This window comes from Penicillium nucicola (assembly GCF_028828085.1).
Source record: "Penicillium nucicola strain IBT 29836 chromosome Unknown utg000001l, whole genome shotgun sequence".
Classification (NCBI taxonomy): domain Eukaryota; kingdom Fungi; phylum Ascomycota; class Eurotiomycetes; order Eurotiales; family Aspergillaceae; genus Penicillium; species Penicillium nucicola.
The window spans coordinates 3,375,544-3,397,213 of record NW_026643125.1 but is presented as its reverse complement, the minus strand read 5'-3'; the positions used below and the strand labels follow the sequence as shown (position 1 = coordinate 3,397,213).

The 21,670-nt window shown below is 46.6% G+C and overlaps 7 protein-coding genes across 7 annotated transcripts; 3 read left to right on the top strand and 4 right to left on the bottom strand.

The window, feature by feature from the left end:
• Window positions 1-104: 104 nt before the first annotated feature.
• N7511_001278 (Zn(II)2Cys6 transcription factor) lies at window positions 105-2,542 on the bottom strand (the record flags this gene model as incomplete). The annotated part of the gene is made up of 2 exons (XM_057123703.1): window positions 105-2,232; window positions 2,325-2,542. 2 exons carry the CDS (start codon window positions 2,540-2,542, stop codon window positions 105-107), a joined length of 2,346 nt encoding a protein of 781 aa, XP_056989436.1.
• A 1,185-nt stretch (window positions 2,543-3,727) lies between these two features.
• Window positions 3,728-4,939, bottom strand: N7511_001277 (SDR family oxidoreductase; the record flags this gene model as incomplete). Its single annotated transcript, XM_057123702.1, has 4 exons — window positions 3,728-4,243; window positions 4,307-4,384; window positions 4,449-4,687; window positions 4,744-4,939. The coding sequence occupies 4 exons, from the start codon at window positions 4,937-4,939 to the stop codon at window positions 3,728-3,730; spliced, it is 1,029 nt and encodes a 342-aa protein (XP_056989435.1).
• A 1,611-nt stretch (window positions 4,940-6,550) lies between these two features.
• N7511_001276 (ATP-binding protein) lies at window positions 6,551-9,803 on the bottom strand (the record flags this gene model as incomplete). The annotated part of the gene is made up of 5 exons (XM_057123701.1): window positions 6,551-7,350; window positions 7,425-8,235; window positions 8,286-9,498; window positions 9,555-9,582; window positions 9,632-9,803. The coding sequence occupies 5 exons, from the start codon at window positions 9,801-9,803 to the stop codon at window positions 6,551-6,553; spliced, it is 3,024 nt and encodes a 1,007-aa protein (XP_056989434.1).
• A 2,917-nt stretch (window positions 9,804-12,720) lies between these two features.
• N7511_001275 (uncharacterized protein) lies at window positions 12,721-13,197 on the top strand (the record flags this gene model as incomplete). Its single annotated transcript, XM_057123700.1, has 1 exon — window positions 12,721-13,197. One exon carries the CDS (start codon window positions 12,721-12,723, stop codon window positions 13,195-13,197), a length of 477 nt encoding a protein of 158 aa, XP_056989433.1.
• A 3,513-nt stretch (window positions 13,198-16,710) lies between these two features.
• Window positions 16,711-17,544, top strand: N7511_001274 (spherulation-specific family 4 protein; the record flags this gene model as incomplete). Its single annotated transcript, XM_057123699.1, has 1 exon — window positions 16,711-17,544. The coding sequence occupies one exon, from the start codon at window positions 16,711-16,713 to the stop codon at window positions 17,542-17,544; it is 834 nt and encodes a 277-aa protein (XP_056989432.1).
• Window positions 17,545-17,781: 237 nt separating this feature from the next.
• On the bottom strand, window positions 17,782-19,372 carry N7511_001273 (thiamine pyrophosphate-dependent dehydrogenase E1 component subunit alpha; the record flags this gene model as incomplete). The annotated part of the gene is made up of 5 exons (XM_057123698.1): window positions 17,782-18,552; window positions 18,607-18,816; window positions 18,870-18,931; window positions 18,983-19,170; window positions 19,233-19,372. 5 exons carry the CDS (start codon window positions 19,370-19,372, stop codon window positions 17,782-17,784), a joined length of 1,371 nt encoding a protein of 456 aa, XP_056989431.1.
• Window positions 19,373-20,309: 937 nt separating this feature from the next.
• N7511_001272 (tyrosine-protein phosphatase) lies at window positions 20,310-21,234 on the top strand (the record flags this gene model as incomplete). The annotated part of the gene is made up of 2 exons (XM_057123697.1): window positions 20,310-20,811; window positions 20,879-21,234. The coding sequence occupies 2 exons, from the start codon at window positions 20,310-20,312 to the stop codon at window positions 21,232-21,234; spliced, it is 858 nt and encodes a 285-aa protein (XP_056989430.1).
• Between the last annotated feature and the right edge of the window lie 436 nt (window positions 21,235-21,670).

Genomic DNA, 21,670 nt, shown 5'->3' with positions numbered 1-21,670 from the left:
GCTGCCTTAGAAGGACTTGACTGAAAGATGGCCATTGTATTCATTGCTACTTCTTTGAGCTTCGCTTAAAGTACGCGACAGATCAATCAAGATGCAGCAAGTAATTATTGAGCGTCAGAGGTATTCCAAGTATCCAGGGGCACAGCATCATTCGACATCCATCGGTTCTCGGTCCCCATGAACATATCGATAGGTAGGTTAAAAGATGCATCCATCAGGTGCATGGGAGGAGTCATAACTGCTGGACCCATATATTCGTTCCCCAGCATTGCATTCGAGGGTGATTTGGTTGAGAATGAATCATTGGACTGCGGGATGGAACCCATCATGCCATTCCCAATGAACTGCATGCCGTTTGTATCAATGCCTGTAGCAGGCACAGACCCCGGAGCCCCGGCTGTATCAAAGGCGCTCTGGCTAGGAGGCGTCAACTGGGACCACCCACGCCGAGTGGAGCTAGAACGGAATTGCTCCCATGCAAGCCGGATCGAGTTAGGTCCAGGGGCAAAGGGCTTGCCGAGGGTGTTCAAATTTTCGAAAGCTGCTGGTAGGACATTCCGTGCGGCTGGCGTGGGTGGGCACACTGGGTTGGCCAGCACGAATGATATGATGCAGATAGTGGCGTCCCACTGGTATTGGAAAGCCGGGGTCCAACCAGACAGGATGTCTGTCTCTGATAGGACATGTTTCAGTATATTGGTCAACACGACAGCGTGGTTCAGAGCAGAGATTCCGAGACCATCAGTCAGTGGCGTGAGAGATGGCCCTCGTGGAGGGAAGCGAATAAATGGGCGGAGGGTGGCGATTTGAAGATGGTGATATGTGATTTCCAACAGAAGTCGTTGACGCTGTAGCCATAGTGGGCTAGCCGGGTTTAAATTGAGTGATGTGCGGTCTGTTGAAAGGGCCTCGCCTTCGCCTTTACGTTGATTTTTGAGAGACGGCGGCACGGCCTGCACCCAATCATACATAGTGCGAATTTCGCTGCTCATGAATCTTGCGAGTAGCTCGAGAGCAGGCGGATCTTCTTGGATGTCTTGTATATCTTTCTCTTGTAAGTCCTCGTCGCAGCGCGCTGCAAATACTTCTTGAACTCGACGTGCTGCAGCTGTCAGGCGGACATACTGTACATGAAAGCTGAGCCATGTTAGTTCTTCCTCGGGAGGTGATACCAACACAGTGCCTGACAACTGCACTGCATCACGCATATCTGTGGGGATCGCACAGCCGGCGTCAGCCGGGTTTATTAGCGGTGGACGGCCGAGCGACATTGAGATCTGACTGTCCAACTGGTACAAGGTCCACCAAATCCGAGAATGCAGCTCTTGTGTTGCCCTTGGCAGATCACCTAGAGGACGGAGGTGTAACCGGAGCATATGGGCGATTCTGATTCCAGTTCCAAGAAGTACAAGAGCGGTATCTAGATTCGAGATGTTGTAGGAATATATTATGCAGTAAATCTGACTCTGCAGGGTCTGGATGGTGGGGTGCTCCAGGGTTTCCATCAGCATGCGCTGGCTTCGGTCGTAGAAGGTATGTGCAGCTGTATGAAAATGTGCAGCTGGCGACTGTTCAGCGCCATTTTCCATGTTCTCCTCATCTCCCATAAAGATACTGCCATACTGCATGCAGACGGCCAACAAGCTGTCAACTAGGGCAGACGGCCGACGGGGGCCTTGGTCGTTGGTTCCAGTCCAAAGAGAATTATAATAATCTCGGAATTCCTCCTCTGAGACAATAGGATATATGCAATGATAAGATTGCCACATGAGGACCAAGAAGTTCTCTTCCTCCTCCCGCGGTAGGTTCTCGGCCTCGGCCGGTCCTAGGCGAAGGGTGGACTGTTCCGTCTCATCTGCAAACTGTCCTAGGGAATGTGTGGGGTAGTATCGGTTTATCTGTGAGATACGGATCGGCAGAGGAAATTTGAGAGGCTGTTCGTGGGAAGATTGGGACATATAACGGTTCAGGCGCATCACCATGTATGGCGAGGAGAAAGGACCAAAATGGATCACGCGTCCTGTTCGCGCCTCTGGATTTTGAAACCCATCCCATGTCACGCGATGTGTTTCTGGAAGCTCGGCGGATGCAGTGCCAGAAGAGAAATTCGACGTATTCAAGGGTTGTCGGGACGGATGCTTGGTGTCTCCAGGCTGTGTTTTCGATTCTTGGGTCAGTGTATCCATTTCCTTCTGAAAGTCTTTGAGTTGGTTTCGCAGTCGATGGATTTCCCTATTTGATCTCTTATCAGTTATCTCGGACTGTGGCTGAGCTCCCAGGATAACAAGCACAAAGAAGAGGTGGATAAGGGGTGCATTTCTTACCGATTCGCAGCCTTGAGAGAATGGGATTCAAATTGCTTGGTATTACTGCAGTGACCACCACGACTCTTGCAATTTTGGCATGGCAGCCTGTCGTCACACTTGATGCGATTGAGGCGACACCAGTCGCAGGCTCTCGCAACCTGATTCCGCTTGGGACGGGGCGCAGCGGGCTGTTCCGGATGATCAGTGGAGTTGAGGGCGGAGAATGTGGAGAACATGGTCAACAGTGCGATCGCAGGGGGATCTTCATGGGAGCAGTACAAAAGGCAAGTGATGAGATGCCAACCTGGTTTGGACCCCACGAACCTGTGGTGTGGTCCTCGGGTCCATTCAAGCTGCTTATCTCATCAGTGGGTGTGGCTTGAGATGAACGCACCAATGCGCGTAAGGTTTATACGACTTGGCTCAACGCTGCCATCGTCAAGTTTAGACTGACAGGAGTTTCCCAGATATGAGAGATCCACGTCATGTCCAGGGTGACATGTTCGAGTTTGATTTGATTTCACTCGGGCGAGCAAGGCCTCCCAGCACATTCGGCGGTTCCAGGTGCGCGAAAAAAAGAATAAGCCAAAACACCATCCGCCATACTTGTTTTCACACTGGATATCCATCGGAATATGGATAGCATTTCGAAATTGTGACTCGTGTACGTGTACATATGCGGCCGCGAGTGAGGGGAGTGAAGGGAACATAGGATATGGCCACATCTCAGTCGGGTCAGATACGCCGTGGAGAAGTTTATAAAAAGAAGGCGAGCGGAATGTGACGAGAGGTCCGACTAACTATCTGCAAGATAGTTCCGGCGAATTGTTTGCTGCTCGCTATATTCTCGTTGTTGCGGATATGCAATGGCTTGCATTTTAACTCAATCATACAACGACTGCATGATGAGAGCTCAACTGAACTGAAAATTGTGATGAGAACATATCTATCTTTCAGCAGTCATCTTCTCTCCCACCTGGGTCTTTGTCTCTTCTAGCCTGAAAACGGAAGTATAGACTGCCCGAAGGAGTTTCGGGATGCCCAATTCGAAAGGATCTAGAAGCCTGTGAGATCATTGGACCAAAAACAGCTGCGCCAAGTATCAAAGCTTTGCTCTTTGCATCTTGCATCTGTGGATTATGAACAATGCTCTTGGTTTGACGCCTCCATGTTATATTGGACCAAGACCTGAGCTTGTATCATCTACTACTCATTGCCGACATACCAATGTGATTAAACGGCTACCAGCGCATATCTCTTGGTCATCTTATTCCCAATATTGGTAGCCTCAGACATTCAAATTATTTTCGTTGCATAATTTATCCTCGATGTGGAAGTCACCCGCAAATAACACGAAGAAATATCGAGATTCAGTCACAGAGGAAACAGTACTATATGATTATTCTAGTAAAATAAGGCTCTTAGATTCTATCAACACCCAGAGGCAAAAGACTCTTTACAGCATCAACGATACTCTCTCTCAAGGGCCTAAACTGAATACCCAAAATCTCTCGCGCACGTGTATTGTCGAACCCATACACCCCCTCGGCGGGATACTCCCCTGGCTTCAATGCATCTCCAGTAGGGAGGCGCATCTTATACTCCGGGAACTCTTCCCCAATTATGTTGGCAATCTCAGCATTCGAAAAATGACTCGAGACGACGAAAAACCGTTTCCCTCCGGCATCTTCCTTCTCAACGGCGAGGACATGGGCAAGACCGAGATCACGCACGTTCACGAACAGGTAGTTCCCCGTCGGCGGACAACGGGTCTTGGCTGCGCCCGAAACGAGGTCTCGGATGCGCTGGTTGGAGGTATTTAGGGTATCGAGAGAGACGAGATTGTGAACAACGGGCCCCAGGACCAGGGGTGGGTTGATGACGGCGAGTGTGAAGTTTGGCTTTTCTCTCTCAACAAATTCCCACGCTGCTTTCTCCTGTTGGTAAAGAGTCAGTTGTCTAAATTTCACAGTTGATTGACATATCAGCAGAGATCTTACAGCGAACGTTTTGCTTGCGCGGTATGCATTGGCAGGACTGTCATTTGCCTGTTCTTTTGTGATGGGACTCCAGTCCGCCTAAAATTTTTGTTATTGAATGTCCAAGATCGAGACTAGAGTTTGCTTTGTGGGTGTTGTATACCTCTGAGTAAACCTTTTCGGCGGATGTGGCAAATACATCGTTGATTGCAGCAAAAGACGAAGTGACGACTACTCGTTTCACGAAGGGCGCATGATTCTGAACGGATTTTAAAATCCCTGTTGTGCCTATTATGGCTGGAGCCAAGAGCTCCTGGGCATCTTGGGCATGGAAATGATATGGACTGGCCGTGTGAATGACAGCTTCAAAGGGCGGGTCCGTCACAACAGCTAGATCAAAAGCTATTTCCCGATTCAGTAAGCCTTGCGAGGGTTTTCGATGACAGGATTGACTATACCATTTGGCTGAGCAATATCTTCGACAATGGAAAATGACAGACGGTCTTCTGCCATTTCCGGGTGGGCTTGTCTAATAGCATCTGCTTTGGCCTGAGAACGAACAGTAGTGACGACGGAGTGGCCTCGGGCTAGAAGGGCCTCCAGTACATGAGCGGCAATGAAGCCGCTCCCACCAGTCAGAAGTACACGAGTCATTGATACACTGGAGAGAGGAAATAAGAAAGGTAATGGTTGAATTGTGTCTGGTCTACACGACTTCAATTATATAGATTCATCCAAAGTGGATCAGCGCAGAACTCCGACGCCAATCAAGAAGGTGGAGCCTCGTGCCTCTCGGAGTTTCGGACTTGCCCTAAGGAGTTCGACTTCAAAAAGCTCCACGTCATCATGCTTCAGATCGTGTCAAGTACAGGTGAAAACACTAGAAAATATAATCTTCCTTCTATACCATCTCTGACCATGTCACATCATATTGGTTGCAATCCAAGAAAGCTAAGATAAAGATCAACGGGCCAGACACAATCCCGTTGACAGCCAATCATATTCGACCCTCACTTATTACTAGTTAATGGGGCTTTTCGGGGTATCTAATAGCTCACCAATCACGCATCTCTTGCCTCATCTCGTACAATTCCAAATATCTCAAGGATGAAGAACATGCCGTGACTGGCGTATATCAGCAGTGACTCCATACGATAATATATACGAACCTCGACGGAGAACGTATTCCAAATTATATAATTACCAGGGATTATATTGATAGTGAAATCAAAACATGCCTGGTTGGGTTGAGACAGTCAGCTCAAGATGAGAGCTAAAAAAGTCCCCCATCAGTTTGCCATGATTGTCATTATCAAATATGGCAATGCGATACGCCCCATGACGATCGATAGCAGGCTATCAAAGGTACGAATTAATTGATTATTATATCGATGAGGTACGCAGGATTGATAGATACAACGAAGATCTGTTGATTGAGCCCCTTCCAAATTGGGTTAACAGCCTGTGAGAGAAGGCTCTAAGTCTAATTCCGTAAAAACCACACAGAAGCCACTAACGGTGCAAGCCATCCCGATGCTACTTAGTAGCCTCCACAGAAAGTTGCAAAATATTGAATATGGTTCAAATCTCAATCAAAGTATTCTCCTTAGATATGTATATGCCTAGCTGAAATATCATTATTCTGCCATCAGAATGTCGTGAGACTGTTTAATGTCCTGCTTTATTGTTCTACATCGCCGAGTGGGCCTCTTTTGTAGCCCTGATAGACGCTACAGAAATGTCCCTCTTATTCTGTGGAGATAAAAACACTTCTTCTGAAATCTTCCATGGTTATGGTCCGTCATCGTCGGGACGGCCCGCTTCAAGTGGCGCTCCAGATAGCACACATCCGACATGCTGTGCATGGCTCGGTGGATTTAGCTCGTAGTTGTATCATTCAATGTGAGCCAGGGTGGATGGATAGTGAGAATGTGCCGGTCAAATAGCCTACGGGCTGTAGTCTATGATTAAATCGCTTGATTATGGTAATGATTACTGGAGGGTGTCGGAGACCATGTTGGGGCTAACATACAATGAGACCGCAAAATTTGTGGTCCTACCTAGCCAATATGAACTTAGTAAATATCTGTATTGCAATAACTACTAGTTACGTATTTAGTTAGTCATACCAATAGTGACCCGTGGACGTGGACGCCGCAAATTTCTCTTTCCCTCCCTTCAAGTCTCTATATACCTAAAACCAAATATCTCATGCTCGATCGCCGATACCCCCCCCCCCCCCCCCCTTCCTCCGCAAAGTTCTCTCTACCTCGAAATTCTGTCTTCTTCGTCTCTACCCCGTTGCCATGGTGTCGTTGTTTTATTCCTGCGCCCCTTCTTCAGTTTTGCAAGCTTCACTTGAAGCTCCAATTGTTTGATTTCATCAGAATCATACCCAGCATCAAAATCCCCATCTCTCATGGCCTCAGGTCCGCTGTCATCCTGACTATAATCCTCATCCTGGTTAACAGAACTATCATAGGAGGCGTCGCGTCGGAAAGCTCTTGGTTCTGCCTCTCGACGCCTATGCATATTTCCTTGATTGCGGTAGTTCGAAGTTGGACGAGCGTCCTTGCGAAGCCCATCTCTCTCTGCGAGAGTACCATAAGCATCTTCTTCGGGTGCTCCGTGGATATCACTGATATAATCATCAAAATGTGCAGTTATCTTGGCCACATGTCGGAAGTGGTCTACCGTAATGCGCGGTCGTTCCAGCCCAGAGGTATTGCCTTCCTCAAAGAAGTCCCAATTGGCGAGCGCGATGGCTGTTTGGAATGCATTTTTTATTTGTCTGCCGTTCCAGCGTCGAGTGGGTCGCTTCGCGTTCTTTTTCCAGTGTTCATCGACATATCTTTTGATCTTCCTTTCGTCAATATCGATTTCCAAGTTACTTTTCTTGATTCGCTGGATGTTCATATCCCAAATTTCTTTGGTTTGATCTTGTTCCAGCTTTGGATAATAGAGACAAATATGAATTCGCGATCGGAAGGCTTCATCAAACTCGCCAACTCGATTGGTTGTCAATATGATGACTCCGGAAAAGTACTCCAACACTCGAAGAAAAACTACCACCTTAAGTCAGCTAACGGCTCCATTCAAAGTCAATGCCACTTAGCACTGGAGCTTCTCAAATACCTACCGGAAACCAGGCTGTTTCTTTTGATATCACCACGCTCGCGTTTTGCCAAGAAAACGTCGGCTTCGTCCAACAACAGTACGCACCTCCACCGATGGGCTAGAGTGCAAAATGAATCAAGATTTCTCTCAGCCTCTTGAGCGCTAGTGCCGATATCTCCGCAAGTTATTGGCAACAAAGGTCGCTTCAATTTTGCGGCGATACATTCTGCTGTGGATGTTTTGCCGACACCGGGTGCGCCATGAAGTAGAATGATCAAGCCTTTGCCTTTGGCAGAAACAACATCCATTGAGAATTGATCACGGGTCGGTTCCGAGTCATTGGAGGTTGTATAAGATGGCAAACGAACTTGATTTGTAATCAATGCCATGAGAATGGTCTTGTGTTGATCAGGTAAAACCAAGTCCTCCAACTTGGACCAGCCTTCTTGTGCTCGTTCCATGGAGATTTCTTTAAGAATATTGATGTAAAATGAGGCCCACCGGTGGTCCAGCAAAGAATATCCATACAGACGAGGTGGAAGAAGTATTCGCTCATCATCCGATATCGAAATATTGTTGATGATGCGTCTGATTCCCAGTTCTGTAGTCCCCATGAACTCTTGTCGCCTATTCTCTTCAAAGATAGAATCATCGAAGACATCCGTTACCCAATCTCCATCACTCTTTTTAGGGAAATAATCGAGAATCTCTCTCTTGTCGGTCTTTGTGGGGGTTTGAACAATACGCCCACTGGTTTTCAGGCTCCACTTATAGAACTGCTCGCGAAAGTGCTGCACTCCCGACCCTTGGTCGATGATAACCTCGCCATGAACCTACCAAGGAACCATTAGTAGTTTCCTGGAATCCGATTTTTGAACTGTACCTCTGCTGCTTGAATCTCAAAATTATTGTAGCTGCTTTGAACTTTATTAGATTCGTTGAGGGTTGTCCCGTGGTACAACAAATGTGTCCGTGGTGCTAGTTGAAGAAAGCGAGCACCTCTTTTGATCAGATCATTCTTAATTTGTTGATGTTTTGGATCAAGGAAGAGGTGTTGTAGGGGGAGCAAGCTAACCAGCCTTTCCGCGCTATACGGCGTCACCACAAATCTTTTACCTCTAGGGGCTAGAGCAGTCCCATCAGAATCAAGATAAAAACAATCGATGATGAAGCTTGTTGTCTCGGTCCCGGAGCATCTCACAGCGTCGCAGCATTTCTCATCGTTTTCAGAGTCGGATTCCCATTGTCTATCATTGATCGGATCGAATGAGGATCTCCGCGTGGTATCAAAGCACACTCTCCCACCAGTGACATGAAGAATTCGATACGCTTGTCGTCGGATCTCATCATTCTCGGGGCAGCTGTAAACCAAATCACCGGGTTTGAAAAATTGCCACAGGTGTTCGAACGCTATTTTGTCCACTGATTGTGTTTGAATTTGTCGTCTGACGCTGAATATGTCTCTCATGTCGACATCCATAAATTCAACGAGACAACCAAGTTCATCTCGCTCGCGTGTCATACGGATAACAGCTTCCTTGAACTTTTCCGGGCCCTTTCCCTCAGTTTGTGTTTCCACTCTTTCTTCCGCCTGCGCTCCGCGAGTTTCGGCTTCTTGTACAGACTGAGCTAGCTCATTACTCGCCTGCTCGCATGCTACTCTGGAAGTGTGAAAAGCCTCCCGAATATCTTGTTCAATCTCCACAAGGTACTTGAAAGGCCTCACCAGGACGTTCTGCTCCTCTGTAAAAAGAATTCCAGTGTATTTCTCCAACACACTCAGGAGATATGTGGAATTGACGGCCAAACGATAAGGCGCATAGATATGATTTGGTGCATCAGACTTTTCCTCGGAGACCTCACTTTTGGATTTTGACTCTGTGTGTTTTTGTCTGGTTTTTTGCAGTAGAAGACTACTGCTCCCTTTGGACGAAACTAGAAGAACACTCTTTGTAGTATCGACTTTGCGCTCCTTTTTAACCTTTCGCCACATTTCTGGAGGCACTCTTGTGATTTTGATTTCTTGTAAGGGCTCAGGCTCCTGATTAGTCGTCGCACCGGCTGTTTCCTGAAGAGGTTCATTACTCTTTACGAGACTGCTGCAAAAACATGTTATTAAGGAAATCTGATGTTGCTATGAATCAATACAAACCTTGACGGCTTTTCAGTTTCATTCTTCACTATTTTGAAGTTAGGGAATGCCAAGGGACCAAGCTTTACTACACTCACCAGCACTTCCATCTCCACCAAGAATGCTGGCACCGGACTCTGGTTTTGCCTGGCTCAAAAGCTGCTTCTCGTTCACACCATCCCTGCCCTTAGGGCCGGTGGTGTCTAATAGGAGACTCGCATCCTGAAGTGGTGACTGGGTCTCACCCGTTGACACGGAGGAACTATGCATACTTGCAGTTAATCTCGCTGAAGATTGGTGGTGATTTCTTCGGAAACCTGAAATTTAAACAACAGTATAAATATGAAGATCGGGGAAATTCAAGTTGCTCGACTTCAGATTTCAGCCCTTTATATTTCGGGACAGAGGCTCAAATGAGGGGTTTCTGTAATTTATGCAGCTGATTCTCTGAAAACATTACGTGAATGGGGCCGGGGCTAGTGAGCTTACTGTAAATCGTCTGAGCGTTCATTCATCCTAATTTTTGAGGAATTGTGAACTAATACGCAAAACACCTTGACATTTCCAGGTGTCTGAACGACTTGTTTTGCGGATATTCTAGTTGCTATCGTTGTGTTTACCCTCTCCTTGATGTTAATCTTGATATGACTAGATTGAAGCATCGAGGGCAAACACTTCGGTGACACTAGACCGCGAACTAGTGGAGCTTTGGCGTCCGATCAAGCGCCCCCAAAGCTGTCACCAGCCGTGAAACTCTCAGCTTGTCCTTTCTCATTGATCCGGGACAGCTTTCAAGAACCAATTATATCGAAAGCAAGTGTCTATTAATATTTGTCAGCAGAAAATGAAATTACAAAATGAACAAGCCGAAAAGAAGATGCCCCGGAATGCAAATCTCAGCCCCTTTCGTCCAACAGCGCTTCGCCAAGTGCTGCTGCTGCACGAATGAAGGTCGACCAAGTCAACGCGAGGCTGTAACACTCCCATGCATGCATCATGCATGACCATGCTCACCCGGGCGCCTATCTCGGGTTGATGGGGGAAGCGAGAGCCTCGCTTTCAACTAGTAAAGTGATTGGACAGCCTTTTTTTCTCACCAGTGGCTCTCGGGGTCTCTAATCTTACTGTACTATTCGAATAAAATGGCATAGGTCGGGTGGCTTTAATCACCAGCGCTTTATCCCCACTTCGCCATAAGTTTGAAGAACAATTTTCTGTTCTCCAGCCCCTTCTTCTGCGAGCTTAGCTGCCTCCTCTATTATCTACTTTTGTTCTACTCTATTGCGCAGAGATCCAACTCTGGGTTCCCGTAAGAACAAAGCAGACATAATTCCGGCTGTTTAAGCGCAAAATTTATCTTCTGTCTCCTGGACAGTTCTAGGATGGATCGCAACCAAGCTAACGCAGGAGGCATGCAATCCCATCATCGACTGGGTAATCTAGTAGATGGATTCATGCGAAGAAAACCAAAATCCGAAATTCACCCAGCCCTCGAAACTCTCAGAGATGGGGAGAGTCGCTGCAATGCACCACCAGAGACTTTGATGCAGACTGACAGGCCTTCGGAATCAAAAGCTATCGCTACAATACAGTCAGGCTCTAGAAGTAGGGAATCAGAGGATGAACCAGATGATCTGCTGTACGAAACTCATCTATGATCCCGGCCCCCTTCCCCCCAGATTGAGACCCTGAACCCTGACAAATTATAGAGAAATGAATATATATAGAGACGCCATCTCCGAACGGGAGAATTTCCAACAGGCAATGGTGGTGTTTGAGCAGACCATCAATGAAAAAGGTCTCCAGAACAATATCACAGGTTGTAAGGTCCATACCTGGGAGGAGGTCCTTGAAGTAGTCAACAAAGCATCAGCGATCTACAATTCAAATTCGGGGGCCTGGAATAAGATACGCATCGCATTTCATAACTTTGGCAAGAACAACAAAGCCTTTGATGCGTGGCTAGGTCTCTTCCCATCCACTTCGGATTGGGTTTCCGTCATAAGTGGAGGATTTAAACTCATACTAGGGGTATGTTGTTGCCTATTGAATGACCTTAACCTGAAGTTGCTCATCACTCAAAGGCTGCCGCACGATTAGCTGATCTACGTGCCGAAATCTCGACGGCATTAGAGGAGATTCCCACCCTGTTAACCTGCATTAACAGAGCCACCAATATATTCAACAAACCCAGAGAACTTCGACAGTGCAGCACAGCCCTGTATGTCACAACACTCAAGCTACTTCAGCACATTCTCTCTTGGTATAAAACAAAGTCGTTAGGTATGATAGTACACGTTCATATGATCATTAAAGTTTATTGTTTGACATTGCATGACAGTCAAAATAACGGGCAGCATATTGAAGCAATCTGCTTACAACAATAAGTTGAGCACTCTGGTTCAAGATCTTAAAGTTCAGTCTGAACGGTTCGAGAGCTTGGCTCGTCTATGTTCCTATGCGAAAATCTCCGAGACAAGTGAACTGCTTCAGGCGCATGACCTTCGGACCCAGCAAGATCATAAAGAACTTTTCCAATGCCTTGAGTCATCTTTCGCTCAATTTAATACTTTCGAAGGTCAACTTCATTCGGAGAATATGACAAATCGAAAAACGCTTCAGACAATCAATGGTCGCCTAAGAAACCTTCAGATAATTACGGAGCAATTCCTGGCATGCCATGATCGGTTAGATCCCAACACGCGCCAAGGTATGTGAGGCGAAAGTACCAATTGAGAAACAAAATTATTAAGCCATCACAGTCAGAGGCCCAATTCTTCCTGCAAACAAAGAAGCTATATCTAGAAGAGCTATGCAAGGTAAGCTGATCTTCCGTGGTATCCTACGAGTGTTTCCTCGAGCTAATAATCTGAAAATAGATTATCTGAGGGCACGAGATAGAGCATTGAAGGTCCTAGAATTTGACAATAATGTGGTCTCAAAAGACGTTGCGACCAGTCTTAGAGATGGTTGGAAGTTACAAAGAGATGCTCAGGATCGGATTATTGCCATAATGCAGTCACCAAAGCTGCAGACCTGGATATCGACGAATACATCGTCCGTGATATTTATAAACGCCAATGCTCGCAGCAATGAAAGGCTGTGTTCTTTCATCCCTGCCAACCTGATTGATTCAGTGGCCATTCAAAAAAACAATCATGTCTTCACTATTTCGTTCTTCTGCAACATGCACTCTCTCAGCTATGATTCAAACTCTGGAATCACCAGCCTCGTGAAAAGTCTGGTCGCCCAACTTTTGATGTCTTATCCGGAGTTTGGGCTACAAACAGTCAACCAAATCTCACAAGAAGATGCAGAAAGTATCGATATGCTTTGCCAAATCTTCCAGCGCCTAATTTTCCACCTGCCCCCCGACGTCATAGTCTTCTGTCTTATCGACGCAGTCACCATTTATGAGACTTCTTCCTCCCACATGAAGGACTGCGAAGTAGTGTTCAGCCTACTTATCGATATTGTGAAGCAGACTCAAGACTACGGCTGTGTGTTTAAACTGATGTTCACCAACCCTCAAAATAGTGACCGATTTTACAAGCTTGTACCTGACCAAGCAAGTAATGTTGTCTGGATTCCAGGCCGAGTACCTCGGACAGGAGGACTTACACTTGGAATTGCGAAAATGCGAGGGCTTTTTCACGAAAGTTGAGATATTTCAAAGCATGAACAGATATCATTTTTCATTTCTTAACAACTTGTAACATGTCTACTGGTTTGGTTAGCTTTAAACATTTGGAAACTGGGTGTAGAAACAGGAGTGTGCAGTAATCCACACTGTATTTCTGGCTTATGTTTTTCGAAAGTTGAGGATGTATATAAACAATATCCGATACGGTGGGAGTCGAGGTAATGGCAGAAACTCGACAACTGTGCTTGGTTTTGCAGGGCAGAATCGTAGGGTTTCCAATTTTTTCTTCCTTTGGGTGTTACTCCTTTCAAAAATTCTTTCAATTACCTACAGTCTCGCTGCTTTCTTCGTCCCTTGATAATTGGCCTTCAGCTTCAAAGTTATAGCGCGATCTATGCCTCGCAGCAACAGCCTAATCCAGACGGGACAGGGACGATGCACCGAGCGAGAAATCATCACGAGTGGATTCCTTAGATCATTTATTGTGGGTAATTTCCACGAGCCTTGACTGCCAGAGATCCCAACACTGAACGCTGCATGGGGAAATGTCCTCACACAAAGGCTCAGGCTTAATAGATGCCAAATCCCGAGCATCCAACTCTTCAGTGGAACTTAAATCCTGGAATTCGATGCTCCCACATCGGATCAGCCACTCTGTCGTGACCCATAGTTTGCACTTAAACACGGTTACTTCTTGTGGAGCAGTCTCCAGGCCGGCGGCGATCTCCCAATAAGCAAGCACGATCCACGACTGAAAGCCATCAGACACAAGGCGTGAAGCAAACGAGTTGAACCGCTTTCATGCCTCAATGTCTTCAGATGAATAGTCGTCGAGATCTGTGGGATCTTCTTTGATATTAGAATTGCGCGTGCGTAAGAGACAAATTTGAGGCTTTGGGCTTGCTTACCGGCCCATTTGTCAAAGAGATACATGCTTAATTGAGGCAAATCTTCCCATTTTAGTGAGTTCTGTCGACACAAAGATGTTAGCCTAGCGTCTAGTGGCTTTTTGGTATTGATAGTTCCTCACATCACCGCTGCCCACGACCGCTCCACCTTCCCGTCGGAGATCATCAACAGCTGCAATGAGGATCTCATGCCCCGGATGATCGATAGGCACAATGCCCACCACCTCCAGTAACATCGCCCAGAGGTCCCAAAGGACGTCAGAGGTGATTTTGGATGATTCAGACCCCTGCGAGGAGATGTGTTCCCGCAGGGACCTGGCCAGATCTGCCGATGCCGCGGCGGGGTCGACTTGAGACGTCAAGGCCTCATTCAAGATGCGAAGAATATCCGCTTAGCTCTGAGTCAAATCTGGCCGCTTCGAGACATCAAGGTCGATACTTTCCGTCATGATATAGACAATAACTTGATTGGAAAAGGGTACTGGTTTGGTAGAAGCGGTGTGATTTCGATAGATTGGGTTGAGTACAGAACAGAAAGGATGGAAGTTGTGAAGCTATGGAAGAAGCGCGTTGTAAATTTAGTCGACAGATGACCAGGCAAGTTCACCCGAGCTGAAACACTGCTCGAATTATCACGCGCCATGGAATAGCTCCTAGTGTCAATCACTACGACCACTTTGGAAAGACCCCTTGCTCTATCAGATGAAAGTGATAAAACTGCGAAAAATGAAATGCTGTTTGACTCTAGCTGACAGAGCCTAGGGGCATTAGATACTTCAGTTTCATATGCTGCCACATAGTAAAACTACATGCCAGCTGCCCCCTAAGCCCAACAATTGCGAATATCATGATGTTTGATTGATAATTTATGGGGTGCATTAAAATGCCAAGAATTTGATACATTAGAGGCAAATTTTGATGTAAATTCTATTACTCAAAAAGCGCTAACTACAATTATGATGCCCAGGGCTGCTAATTTATTAGTCTGATTTACTTATAGGTGGCTATTTAGCAATTAACTATACTTTTAACCGACAAGACATCATCGCTTTCGTCGAGTCATGCGGCGACATCCACTAACTCATATCAGGATGAAACGATCATAGAGTTCGGATATTAATTTTCTCTTGAGCAACCTCAGCCTATACAAGAGAACCGAATTTGAACGTCGCCCGCCTTTTAGCTGCTATTTCTTAGCGAGGCAGTTGAAAAACAACATATTTGGTCCTCCGAAAGAACGAGACACGATCTAATTCTGTAGATATAGAGAGAAAATTCGGTAAAGAGTGCTAGGCAGAGCAGCCTCAACAACTTGATACACTCTTCCTCCGATTCTCCATTGATGTGTATTCCGTACATACTCCCCGATATGAATAACATCAGTCGCTTTTATATTTTCAATTTCATTGGCGATGATACAATTCTAACACTCAAGACTCAGTATGAACACTGTCTCCAAAAAGTTCATTCAGCGGAGAGGGGCCGACATCAGCAAAAAATTTGGTTCCAAATGCATAGGATCCTGTTATATATCGTGCCTCTTGGAAATTGGAGTCCTTCTTGTTTCGTCTATGACGAACCAACCAGAATCATAAAGCTCTGATCCGAGCGCATCCTGTAATAGGGAAAGTGACAGCTCCAGCAATCCATGACTTGCTCTCTTGATTTTCGGTTGATGTGCTGGGGCTGGTAAGGCTGGCGGTGGCCTTTAAAGAGGCGTTCTGAGTGTAGCTGCACAAACGCCCCAGTTCAACTGGCTTATATTGGCAGAAATCTGATGAAACTGCATCCAATATCCGATATGGTGTAGTGGCTAACATCGTCGTCTCTCACACGACAGCCGGGGGTTCGATTCCCCCTATCGGAGTTTCTTTTTTGGCAATGAAATTTTTGATGGTTCCGCTATAATATCGGATTGGCGGGCGATGTGGGGCGATGCCATCCATATCATTATCTACGATAATGTCATAGTATATCACTACCTAGGTATACATTGCCATTTTTTATTAAAGAATACGCTTCTTTAGATATAAAATGATCCTTTTCATACAGATATCCAAGATTGGTTACGGATGGATGGCAGACATTTGGAAAATTTTAGTTGAAGGACATAATTCGCAGGTATTATTCAGGTTAAATCGAATTTTCTAGTACTACACCACATGATGGTGGCATCTATTCCGTCGTAGCCAGATCGCTACCAATTTCAGATATTGCTAGGGCTTCGATGTGCTCTTGGCTTCGTTCCCTCGACATTTCAGTGTTCACACCTTCTGCGTCTGATAGTTTGCTGTGACCTTTTCGTAATATACCACAGCAACCGCCCCTACTTGCATAAAAGAACATTGTCTGTTTCATTGAAACGAGTGGCTCATTATACCCCTCGAGCTTTTGCCTTGTCTTAGAGATAATAAGAGGACAGAGCCCTTTGATACTTTTGTCGCCTTTCGAGGGTTTTGTTTCCTTTGTTTTCGGGTGATTCATGTCAGGTTGCTAACTTTCTGGTCTGACGTCTATAAATTAGCAAGTTTCTCTCTACAGATATTGATATCTACCATGGTATCTACTCACACTCTGACCTATGAGCCATCCTCTACAACCAACCAATACCCAGTTTAACGCAATTATGTTTAGGATTTTCTCCATCATCGCCACGGTCTTCACGCTGGTGTCGGCCGTGCAATCCCACGCGCTCTTAGTGCCTCTATACAGTCGGCCCGATACAATAGATTGGAAGCCAGTCCACGACTCACTAGAAGCGCATCCAAAGACGACATTCTATCTTATCGTCAACCCACAAAACGGACCGGGATCCACAGCGTTCCCCGATCAAGTCTTGATCACAGCCTTCGCAAAGCTAAACAGCTACGGCAATGCTAAGCTCCTAGGCTATATCTCGACACAATATGGGAACAGGGCCATTACAGATGTTGAGCGCGAGGTCGGCGTCTACTCCAACTGGGCCTCGTACAAGGGCAAAAACATCGCCCTCGACGGAGTCTTCTTCAACGAAGGATCAGATGGGGGAGACACTTTCAAGCTCGCGTACTACCAACAGCTCTCAAAGGCTGCCAAAGGTAGCAAATTGAACACTGTCATTTTCAACCCAGGTACTAAACTCGTGGCTAATATCCCCAAGTGGTTTGCCGCTGCGGATTTTATCGTCGAGTATGAGAACACTTGGGGCAGATGGGTTTCCCTCCCTCCTATTCAGCATTTCTCCGACATTAAGTACTATCATCACGTTGGTATGATGGTGAGGGGCACCCCTGGGGATGCTAGCCTTACTGATGTTGTTCATTTGGCTGTTAGTATGGGTCTTGGGGCTATATATGTTACCTTTGACGACAAGTACGACACTATTCTATCTATGCTTTCCGTTGTGAAAGATGCTATGGTTGTGAATTCTCCCCTTCCACGGGATATAATCCCCAAGGGAGAGGTGTACCGTATGCGCTAGTTTTAACGGTTGAAACTCTCATTTTATTCCCTCTCTTATCTGTTTATTCCTTTTGTCGAACAATATGAAATATAGAAGTTGAGTCAAATCGATTTTTTTATGTCCTTTGATCTCACAATTCCGATGGAAAGAAAGTAGACTGTTCTAGTAAAAACCTTCTCTTGAATATGATGTAGACGTAGCCGCCGTGATGGATCATTTTAAATGCAAGCACCGTAGCCAAAATACCGATAGCCCTCACTCCAAACCCTTAGCGCCATCCTTATAAGCCCTCAGATCATACTCATCAGGATAAGTCTCGAGAATTCTCTTCAACTCAGACATCTGCTCCCGCTGCTCCTCAGTGATCTCCTCGTAAACGTCCCTAAAGGCCTCCCTGAGAGGCGGCTTCATCTCCTGCTCGGCCTCACCAAACTCTTTTAGCACATCCTTGCGCATTTGATCCCTTGTTTCCTTCTCTTTATCCTCATTCCAAAGCCCCTGGTTCTCGAGCCACTTCCGCAACCGAATAATAGGATTATCGCGACGTTTCCAATCCTCCACTTCGACGCGCGCACGGTATGCGAAACTGTCATCCGAGGTACTGTGGTGCGAGACACGGTAACTCATAGCTTCTATAAGGACAGGGCGTCCTCCGTCGCTGAGCGCTCGACGTCTTGCTTCTTTCATTGCTTCGTGTACGGCAAAGACATCGTTTCCGTCTACACGGATTGTGTCAATTCCGTATCCTACGCCTCGGCTGGCGATTCCATCACCACGGTATTGTTCCAGTGTTGGGGTTGAGATTGCGTAGCCGTTGTTTCGGCATAGAAACACTACCGGACATGATCTTGTTGCAGCAATATTAAGTGCAGCGTGGAAGTCGCCTTCGCTTGCGGCACCTTCGCCGAAGTAGCAGGCCACGATTCGTGGATCCTTGTTTGGGCTTTGCATATCTTGCAATTTTAGCGCGTAGGCGGCTCCTGCAGCTTGGGGGATCTGAGTTGCTAGAGGTGAAGAGATGGTGTGCTATGTATTTCTTTTAGACAAGGCACTGTATTAATTCAGAGTGGGGATACGAACCATGCGAGGGTAATTTTGTCCATAGTGAACGGGCATATTCCGGCCTCGTCCGGTGTCATTGCAATTGGCGAAAAGTTGGCTCATGAAGTTCTTTAATGTAAATCCTCGTTGCTGAAATACTCCAGCTTCGCGGTATTGGGCGAACACCACGTCGTCTGGTGTTAAGGCGGCGGCAGACCCCACAGTAATACCTTCTTCGCCGGCGGAAACCTGTATACATTGATTAGAAACATCACATTCCTTTCTTGGGAATTTCAACTTACCATATAGAAACTCAGTCGACCCTGTCGTTGTGCCTCAAACATCACGACGTCCATAACGCTGACTACACGACAGTCAATCCCTTGATTCCGCGATAAATGAACAACAAACTAACCAGACAACATATTTTTGTACCATGTCAACACTTCCTCATCGGTCACATCAGGCGCCGGTCTTGTCTTATCAACCAATTCACCATCCGAATCCATGACTCGATAAGTAGGGATAGCGGGTAAATCCGAGGCTTTGAGGAAGGTCATATCGGTAGTGAACTTGCTATTGACCGCGCCCGGAAAGCGGACACTATAATACATTGGAATTAGCGCTTGCCCATACACAAACCCCAAATATTGAAGTGCCCTCACCTGTCCGACCCAGGCCGCTGCGAGATGGAGCTACTCCATCTCCGTGCGGGGGAGCATGCTGTCACCGGAATCTGGCTGCGAACGAGCCTGTTTCGAGCGAGGAGCTTGATAGACATCTTTGGTTGCCGCGATATTAACATGTTGCTTTTCGTATGAAAGGAGAGATTGCGGGGGATGTAGTTGAGTCTTGAATGTCTAGGGATGCGGAGAGACTCGGTTGGCGTCGGCGTCGGCGTCACTTCCGCGGCCCCGCGGCCAACCGAGCGTTTCTTTCGAACTCACTTTGGACCCCAGTTAACATGGACATGATAGGGTTAATAGGGTCATAGAATGTATGCGGAGGTGGGTTTAAAGTGGAATTGCCGAGTAGCATCTAACCTTATCGAATATCTGTTGTGTTGGACTGATCTACATGTTCGAACTTGATATTCTCAACATATGTTGCCTAGGCCCGACACAGCTTTCTTGTCACACTTGCAACACAATTACTCTTAACAAGGATTTCCTTTTACTCGGTTTATCACCGACAAAGATTATAGCACTGCACTTAAATGGTTCTAATGGTAGAGCTGCGCGTGGTCCTTCTCAATTCTATGAGTCCGCAGTTGTCCGAGTTAGCTAGGTAGGGCCTTGAAGATGGGCGAACAAGATCAGTCGGGCTCATCAATTTGATTATTATTATCAAAATTAGGTAGACATCAGATCAAGGCTGACAGAGGTAGATAAAGATGCAATGCAAAATTGATTAATGTGCGGCGAAATTTACAGATCTCGACGCTGTCTGTCATTTTAGCCAAACTGAAATCAGGAACAGCCACGGTGTAAACAGAAAAGACCCTGAAGGGATCAAGTGGCGTTAAGCAATCCATGCAATGAGAACATCGTACCTGAGAGAAGTCCAAAACGAAAAAGAATGTTCGTCATCCAACTATGACGGCAATTCCCCACTATTTCCTTGCTGGACACTATGACATAGCCGCAAAATGCTTCACCTGCCTTTATAGCTCGGTTGGAAGGTTTCTGTTCTTTTATAGCACACACAGATACACTACACTGCATACAAATACATCAATCACCATGCTGGACACTGATAATATCCAAAAGGTATTAAATACCCACATCAGCATTCCCATCCCGGAGCCCATGGTGCAGAAGATCACATCCCTACCGCCATTCATCGCTATACCAGGGGTCCAAAACTTCCGCGACCTAAGCCATGACGATAACAAGTTGCGCCCGGGGTTTGTCTACCGATCAGGAAACCTGTCAGATATAATGGACTCTGGCAAATGCATACTTGCCAGCGAACTAGGAATCACCACCATCTTCGACCTGCGAAACGAGGGCGAACGACAAAAAGCCCCGCCCCCTTCTGTCCCGGGAGTAGATACCGTCTGGATGCCATATGGTGCGCGACCGGCTACCTTGAACCTGCGCGACTTCGTTGGCGAGGACAAGGGCGCCAGTGGGTTTGTGAAGATGTACTCTGGTATCCTCGAGGCCGCTGTTCCAGGATTCACAGAGGTCTTCAAGCATATCCGAGATAATGCCGATGATCCTTTTATCTTTCACTGCTCTGGTATGTTCTTGTGTTCGCTTGTCATCGGGTTGATGAGACAGATGCTAATTGGCCCTAATCTATATAGCCGGCAAAGACCGCACAGGAGTTCTGTCTTCTCTCATCTTGCTTTTGATAGATCGCCCCCACGAAGAAATTATCAACGATTATATCCTCACCCGAGTGGGGTTGGAAAGCGCCCGCGAGAATCTCATGGAAGCCTTTGCTCTTAACATGGACTCCGATCAGGTCGATATCAGTCAATTGAGCCCCGAGGCTCGTGGCATGCTTGAACTGTGTGGTGTCCGGGCTTCTGCAATGGAGGCCTTCTTAAATTCGTTCCATAGTCAGTATGAGAATGGCGTGGAAGGGTATCTGACGACCAGACTTGGATTCTCGGCGGACGATGTAGCGACGATGCGCAAGAACTTGACCGTGGAGTAGAGGAAAGACTTTGGGTGTAAATAGAAACATATCTGTATACTAGATTTGATAGCATGGGCTGCATTTAAGACCAATTCACGAGGTCATTTTCGTTTGGACTGGGAATCAAGGGATAAATCCAACTAGCTGGCGGTCAAGAAAATTGCAATGTCATAAATCATTCAGTTGAGTACATCACACCTTACTTGTTACTCTGGCGCTGTCAAGATCCAATCAAGCATTCAACCCAGCCTAGCTCCACGACCCCTCTCCGCATAGCTCTGTAGATCATCGCCTCCTCCCGCCGCCGAGTCCATTCTGGGACATTTAGGACTTTATCCCCCGGTGACTCGCTACTCACCACTGCTACCGTTGCTTTCCCCCGCTCGTGAGAGGGGTTCAACTGCGAGAAATTCCCATCTGCTGCCGACGAGCCTTCCGACATAATTTAACCGGA